The sequence below is a fragment of the Littorina saxatilis genome, linkage group LG4 (assembly GCF_037325665.1).
Source record: "Littorina saxatilis isolate snail1 linkage group LG4, US_GU_Lsax_2.0, whole genome shotgun sequence".
NCBI lineage: Eukaryota > Metazoa > Mollusca > Gastropoda > Littorinimorpha > Littorinidae > Littorina > Littorina saxatilis.
Window position 1 is genome coordinate 35,716,878 of NC_090248.1, and position 8,326 is coordinate 35,725,203.

The 8,326-nt window shown below is 41.1% G+C and overlaps 1 protein-coding gene across 1 annotated transcript in view; it reads right to left on the bottom strand.

The window, feature by feature from the left end:
• The window catches only part of LOC138964613 (uncharacterized protein PF3D7_1120000-like), a 10,429-nt gene extending 2,368 nt beyond the window's left edge, over positions 1 to 8,061 (bottom strand). The window contains exons 1-4 of the mRNA XM_070336618.1: positions 7,880 to 8,061; positions 4,949 to 5,850; positions 3,733 to 3,882; positions 1 to 1,677 (exon numbers count right to left, since the gene is read on the bottom strand). The exon at positions 1 to 1,677 is cut by the window's left edge and continues 2,368 nt beyond it. Of these exons, the coding sequence (XP_070192719.1) occupies positions 1,412 to 1,677; positions 3,733 to 3,882; positions 4,949 to 5,822 (1,290 nt within the window). The 5' untranslated portion in view covers positions 5,823 to 5,850; positions 7,880 to 8,061 and the 3' untranslated portion in view covers positions 1 to 1,411. The remainder of the gene's footprint in view (positions 1,678 to 3,732; positions 3,883 to 4,948; positions 5,851 to 7,879) is intronic.
• Between the last annotated feature and the right edge of the window lie 265 nt (positions 8,062 to 8,326).

The window sequence follows — 8,326 nt, forward strand, 5'->3', positions numbered from 1 at the left end:
CCATGGTCTGAGTCCCCAGGATTATTTGCGCAGTAATAGTTCTCTAGGCTGGTCACACAGCTTGCTGCTGTGCCGACTGGTCAGGCACTCGGGCATGGGGCTGTGGGTATAACTCTAAGCCCGGATTATCACATCAGCGTGTCTCAGTTTGAGGTCGAGTGGCTTCCGCCATCCCTCCTGATTCTAGCGACTACCCTCTAGATAACGACTACTTAACTTTAGTGTCTCTCCCCTAGTCCTGGAATACCTTTCTTAAAGATATAAAGAGAGATCTTGTATACCTCTAGGCGTATCCTCACCCTAGGCTCATTAGTCGCCAAACTGTACATGTTTTTTTTACCACGGCCTTCGTGGCTTATTACACCCCCGGTATAGGGGTGTGTATAGGATTCGGTCGATGTGTTTGTTTGTTTGTGTGTTTGTGTTCGCATATAGATCTCAAGAATGAACGGACCGATCGTCACCAAACTTGGTGAACAGGTTCTATACATTCTTGAGACGGTCCTTACAAAAATTGGGACCAGTCAAACACACGGTTAGGGAGTTATTGGTGGATTAAGATTCTACAAGGACTTATAGAGGGACATATTAATGGTCAAAGGGAAATAACCTTCTCAGTTGGTGGCAGTGAGAATGGTAAGGACGGGGGTGTTTTTCCTACTTCGGAGGAATTTCTTGTTTTTAAAAAGTTTTGAGATTTATAGTTCGTGTTCCTCTTACTTGCTCATCTATTTGCTTTTATTGGTGATCCTGAAAGGTTCTATCTTTTAACTCGTTTTGAATAAAAATCATATTACAAATATTAAATCCGTTATTCAGGATATAGAATGCAGACTTATAATTCTTACTATAAAACATCTTAACTACTTTTCTTTTTAACGAATTCCACAGAGCATCATCATCTCAACCTCACCCCCTGCCCTCCTCTTTTTTGTCTTTCTTTCTTTTTAAAAGCGGACCAACACTCAAGTCCTTAATGGCGAAAAACCGTAGGACTTTTAATATTAATTTTACTACACACATGTGACAACCGCATTTGACGCATAATGGAAACATATCCATGCCTACCCCATCCGTTGGCTCTTGCTAACTTTTAAGCAAAGTAATTATTAGAGCCGACTAAACAACAACAACAACAACAACAACAACAACAACAACAACAACAACAACAACAACAGCAACAACAACAACAACTAGCGTGAAGATGAAAACTGAAAGAAGAGGAGGAGCGGCCAGTCAAATGCTGCTCTGTAGCTAGCCTGTGCTTGCGAAAAATTGGCTGAATTGGATAAACACGGTAAATGAAACACCCGAATGCCAAAGACAACAACCAAACGAGGTGTTCTTTGTTAAAACTCTGTGCAGTAGTCCAAATTGCAATTGCTGACTGTCACAAACCGTCATACCAAGTTCACACCTGGGCTTGGACAAGCATACCGCTGAAAGTGGTCCACCACCCTTCTTCAAACAAGTGACGTCCCTTGAGGGTTCGGAGCCAGACCTCATCATCCTTGTCTAGCCTGAACACGCAGTGACCGCTGGACCAGCTGTGTCCGTAGGACCAGACACCTCCCTTGACCTTTCCGTTGATCACGATGTCCAGCGCCGCGGGGACATCGCCATCGTCTTCGTCCTTCTCCGTGTTAGGGCTTGCGGTGGCCAAGAAACAGTAGGTTCCTGAAAGGAACAATTCCACTTTAAGCTACCTTCGTGCCCGTAAAGATCACCTCGTAAAAAGTACGTATCTTTCACACGGAACAGCAACATCCTTTCGCTTAGAAACATCTCAACACGCAACATCCTTTCACTTAGAAACATCTCAACAAGCAACATCCTTTCACTTAGAAACATCTCAACACGCAACATCCTTTCACTTAGAAACATCTCAACACGCAACATCCTCTCACTTAGAAACATCTCAACACGCAACATCCTCTCACTTAGAAACATCTCAACACGCAACATCCTTTCACTTAGAAACTTCTCAACACGCAACATCCTTTCACTTAGAAACATCTCAACACGCAACATCCTCTCACTTAGAAACATCTCAACACGCAGCATCCTTTCACTCAGAAACATCTCAACACGCAACATCCTTTCACTTAGAAGCATCTCAACACGCAACATCCTTTCACTTAGAAGCATCTCAACACGCAACATCCACTCACTTAGAAACATCACAATACGCAACATCATTTCACTTAGAAACATCTCAACACGCAACATCCTTTCACATAGAAACATCTCAACACGCAACATCCTTTCACTTAGAAACATTTCAACACGCAACATCCTTTCACTTAGAAACATCTCAACACGCAACATCCTTTCACATAGAAACATCTCAACACGCAACATCCTTTCACATAGAAACATCTCAACACGCAACATCCTCTCACTTAGAAACATCTCAACACGCAACATCCTTTCGCTTAGAAACATTTCAACACGCAACATCCTTTCACTTAGAAACATCTCAACACGCAACATCCTTTCACATAGAAACATCTCAACACGCAACATCCTTTCACTTAGAAACATTTCAACACGCAACATCCTCTCACTTAGAAACATCTCAACACGCAACATCCTTTCGTTTAGAAACATCTCAACACGCAACATCCTTTCGTTTAGAAACATTTCAACACGCAACATCCTTTCGTTTAGAAACATCTCAACACGCAACATCCTCGGTGCTTTCTGTGGAGAATTGGAACTTTTTGTTGAATCAATTTTGGTGAATGAAAGCAGTCACTTTTAAGAAATTAATTCATCAAGAAAGCCCCACTCCACTCAGAAAGCGGACAGGATTTTAGTGTTTTGTTGTTGTTGTTGTTGTTGTTGTAATAGTAGTAGTAGTAGTAGTAGTAGTAGTAGTAGTAGTAGTAGTAGTAGTAGTAGTAGTAGTAGTAGTAGTACATGTAGTAGTAATAGTAGAAGTAGTTGTAGAAGTAGTAGTAGTAGTAGTAGTAGTAGTAGTAGTAGTAGTAGTAGTAGTAGTAGTAGTAGTAGTAGTAGTACATGTAGTAGTAGTAGTAATAGTAGAAGTAGTTGTAGAAGTAGTAGTAGTAGTAGTAGTAGTAGTAGTAGTAGTAGTAGTGGTAGTAGTAGTAGTAGTAGTAGTAGTAGTAGTAGTAGTAGTAGTGGTATCAATTTTGTTGAATGAAAGCAGTCACTTTTAAGAAATTAATTCATCAAGAAAGCCCCACTCCACTCAGAAAGCGGACAGGATTTTAGTGTTTTGTTGTTGTTGTAATAGTAGTAGTAGTAGTAGTAGTAGTAGTAGTAGTAGTAGTAGTAGTAGTAGTAGTAGTAGTAGTAGTAGTAGTGGTAGTAGTAGTAGTACATGTAGTAGTAGTAGTAGTAGTAGTAGTAGTAGTAGTAGTAGTAGTACATAGTAGTAGTAGTAGTAGTAGTAGTAGTAGTAGTAGTAGTAGTAGTAGTAGTAGTAGTAGTAGTAGTAGTAGTAGTAGTAGTAGTAGTAGTAGTAGTAGTAGTAGTAGTAGTAGTAGTAGTAGTAGTAGTAGTAGTAGTAGTAAAAGTAGTAGTAGTAGTAGTAGTAGTAGTAGTAGTAGTAGTAGTAGTAGTAGTAGTAGTAGTAGTAGTAAAAGTAGTAGTAGTAGTAGTAGTAGTGGTAGTAGTAGTAGTAGTTGTTTTTGCTTTTCCAACGGGAAGGATTGTGCCTTCCATCGAGCGATCTTTAAATCAGGGTTGACTACATTTCCCTACCTGACACGGGAGCAGTAAAAACGCCTGTAGTCCTGTCGTAGCTGTTACTGGTGTTGTCCACGATGCCGTCACAGACCAATGTGGTCACTTCAGTCGTCTCCACTGACCTGGTCAGCTGGGCATGGAAGGAAACCAGCATGCTGGACGTGTCTGCCAAACAGGGATGTATTTTCTTGATGTCAAATGAAGCGGGCTAGTCTATGGTGGCAAACATTCACAGACACACTGCTCACGTTCCGAAATCAAGGCTGAATTAAAAACAAAATAGCAAAGAAAGGAAGAATAGTGCTGATGAAAATACAATACAACACAAAACATCCTCAAGATCGTCGACCTCCGATCTATCTTCTGAATACTGTGCGCATTTTTAGCGTTCCATACGTTAACGTTTTTCGTTCATGTGTGATAATGCGTAAAAAGATGGAGGTGGTCAGTGCAGATTAACGAAGGAAAACAAAACACAACGAGTTTTTGTCAGGCTGTCAATCCAGCTATCCGGTGAGCTAGCTGTAAACATGCACTAACTAATCATCAATCTGCCCCCCCCCCCCCAACCAATCCACCCGTCGATTGCCAAAATGTGACCCTCCACCACGAAATGAGTCGCATGTCACCTCGCGCGGTTCTGCGCTAGGCTTAATATAAGTCCGGGGAGTGTCTGGTAACAGTGTGAGGGTCACCTTAGTCACAGGCTTATAACTCAAACAAGTTTTTGTTCTTTTCTAAAACGGTTTTCACCACTGGGTAGAGCATAAAAAACTCTTTAAGAAAATGTAAAAAATATGAAAATCATGCAAAGGTGACATGTAACTCATTCCGTGGTGGAGGGTCACAAATAATGTTCTGAACTAGCGCGAAGGGTACCATAAGATTTTAAAAAAATAAAAAATTCTTAGTTCAGAAATGTCAATCTTTTCATTACACAGGCGACTAACACCAAGGTAACTGGGAATTCAACCCAGCATGCACAGGATTAACAGAAACTAGCACAGGAATTTTTTGGTGTATACAAACCACCTCTTCAGATTTGGTAATTTCATAAAACCATTCGTTATAGTGAAGTTCAAAAACATATAAATGAAAAAAGAGCAAAAAACCCACTCAATTTTTATCCGTCGACGGTTTAAGAACTTAACTTGAGAGTGCGTTTTTCGACTTATGTCTATTTTCCCGAAACACTATTACATGTACGTAATCAGCTGACCCGCAGACTTACCAAGCTTTGATTCCAGGCTCTTGGTCTTCTCTGCCATTGAGTCGCGGAGACAGTCCAGGGAGGCATGAACGTCCGTACGAAATGTTTCATCTTCTTTCTGCAGCTTTTCCAGTTCTTTGCGAAGGTTGGCGTTTTCACTCTCGGACTTTCTATTGGCTGCCTCAATCTCCTCATCAACTTTCTTACTGTGGATTTCAAATGAAGACATCTTTTTGTCTGTGTCCGTCTGCAATGCTTTTACGTCATTTTTCAGTTGTTCAAGGTCATCCTTCTTTACCTTCTTACTGCTTTTCCCGTCGGCTGACGAGCTGGGTCGTGCCTCTTTGCTGATACGTTTCATGTGATCATCCAATGTTGCTTTAGTTTCCTGTTGAAATTCAACGAAGTCTCCCTTGAGGGTACTCAGCTCGCCTTGAATTATTTCCATGCCATTCTGGAGCTCTTCAATTTTTTCAAGGAGATGGTATTTCATTTCGAGATCATCTTCTTTGATTCCAACAGCTTCCTCGCTTTCTGTAGGTGCTGTACCAGATTTTTCCTTGGTTTCATCAGAACGAAGTTTGCTTCGGTGCTGGAACTCGTCTACTGACGATTCTTCTGTGATAGCTTCTGCTAGTTGAGCGGGTTGTCCTTGCTTCAGGTTTTGAATCTCCTTCTTCAGCATCTGAAGTTCATGCTTCCATTCCCGCTCAGTGTCCAGTTTCCATTTCTCCATTTCGGTTCTGAGAGTCTGGACTTCCTGTTGCAGATCCTGGATGTGGAAGTTCTCTCGTGGTACGTCCCCACTGGCTTCCTCTGTAGGTGCCTTCGCCTCAGAAGACTTAGAGGTGTTTTTGCGACTAGCTTTGCCCTTCGAAGATTTCCGGGACCACATGATGATTGAGAAATTTCGAGTCCGAGTCCTGAAACGATACATTAACAAAGGTAAAGAGAAAACTAACTTTAAGACAACTGAAAACTTCTCCAACAAGAAGACTAACGACAAAATCGAAACTTTAAGTGAGGAAAGTGAAGCAGAAGGAAGCCTACATCAAACATATTATTAAACAAGCAACTAAGCATAAGGGACATGTGGATGTTTGCCAGTTGAAAACAGCATGGAAACGAGCAAGAACAATATTCTAAAACTGTCTTTATATTAGTTTCAAGGGCCAGGATATAGTCCATAGATGACAAACAGCTCGCAGTCACGCTTGCTTTCGCTTTTTAATATATACAGAGACATATTTCTTGGGGCTTGACCCTTGCAGGTAGGTGGACTGAAAGTAGTGTGTGAACAGAACAGAACCAATCCTGTCTGTTTACAACCGCATAAAAGCAGGAAAGAGATCGTCGTCAGATTGAATTACATTAACATTAACATGCTTCCATTTGAAACATCTCGGTCTTCATCGTGGATTGACGCCCTCCCAAAGCCTAATTGAAACTAATCGGGCTTCAATAAGGCTTTGGTCGGGCGTCAATCCACGATGACGACCTCGAAGTTTCAAATGGGAGCATGTTAATGTGTAAATAAAAACATTTTCTCTCACACTCGTCGTTGCAAAGATTTAGATTTAAACGTGTAAACCTTAATTGCTTCACTTTAAGGTGTGCTTTTAGAAACGGATGAAATGACGGTTTGAAATGGAAGCTCGTCCGAGACAGCTCGCTGATTCAAATTGCGCGGAGTCCATTCTTTATGGCAGTTACAAAGGTAACAAAACGTGGAATTCAAACACACACCGACATTACAAGCTTTTCTACACGTCATCACTATCATTCAGAGGGATGGTACGTACTAGACTTCAGGTGAATGGAAATACACATTTTGGGTGAAAAGGAAACCTTAAAGTACCTATAATCTTGTGGGAATTTGACGTTACTGTGGACCGACTAAAAGTTTCGTGCGATACTTGCTCATCTAAATAATAATCGTTGACATTGATTTTTTTTGCAAAATTGTTTTAGCAACAGGACACGTTTCTATTCAAAACAGAAATCCACCATACTGTTTTTGTTTTGTGTGATTGTAAGTTGAGGGAAACTTTCATTCAGTTTCAAAGCTTTTTTCTGTGGTGGTAATCACGGTTGCTTTCACTACGAGAAGGACCTTACCTTTAAAAGCTAATGTGGTAATCTACCGGAGGAACCAAGCAGGAAAGATGTTATCTTTTAAAAGAAGCAGTGCCCAAAAGCGCACACACGGTAGAAGCTGGTAGAAGAGAGATTTAGCAAGTCTCTCCCTCTCTCTCTCTCTCTCTCTCTCTCTCTCTCTCTCTCTCTCTCTCTCTCTCTCTCTCTCTCTCTCTCTCTCTGTTTGTGTGTGTCTCTCTCTCTGTATGTCTGTCTCTGCCTTTCTGTCTGTCTCACAACCAGTTCTACTCCCAAAAACGGCGTTTTCCGAAAAAAACAAGACCAGGGACAGATTTTACTATACATAGCTATTAGTGAAAGGGAGCAACTTGTTTTTCCGCACTCGGTTAATGAGTAGAACGGGAATTCTTCCCAACGGGTCGATATCTGTTCCTACACGCAGTGCCTGTGTCAGTTTGTCAAACGATTATTACCAGGAATTTTGTTATTCTTAGCTCTTAATCATTGATAATCGATATGCAGAAGCCAAACAGGCACCGATTGATTTTGTAGCATTGAAATGCATGCTATATTTCTACACAATAACACATACAGTCAGTTAGTTTCTCGCCTGTCCTTTCCTGTTCTTTATTTCTTCTTTTCCTTACCTTTTACTTTCTTTAAATCACAAATCCCTCTCCTCGACTGTGAAACACCTGTGTCTAGCTTAAGTTACTGGAGAAAAGCATTGGTATGAAACGTCCAGCAGTGTGAATGTGTCTGTCGAGCCAGTTATCAAGACGAGTTCCCCTTCCACTGTTTGGGGTGTGTGTGGGTGTGTGTGTGTGTGTCTCTGTCTGCGTACCATGCACTAACCTTCACTCTCTGTTTGTCTGAATCTCTCTCATCCCCTTGAAACCCTGCATCTATGAAAACGCTCAACAGACAAAATGTAACACACCAAACTGAGTCGAGTAATAAGCCAATTTGTCAGAAATGACGTTCGCTCGTCGAATTTACTGAAAATTGCTTTCACACACCCAGTTCTACTCCCAAAAACGCACTCGGTTAATGAGTAGAACGGTAATTCTTCCCAACGGGTCGATATCTGTTCCAACACGCAGTGCCTGTGTCAGTTTGTCAAACGATTATTACCAGGAATTTTGTTATTCTTAGCTCTTAATCATTGATAATCGATATGCAGAAGCCAAACAGGCACCGATTGATTTTGTAGCATTGAAATGCATGCTATATTTCTACACAATAACACATACAGTCAGTTAGTTTCTCGCCTGTCCTCTCCTGTTCTTTATTTCTTCTTTT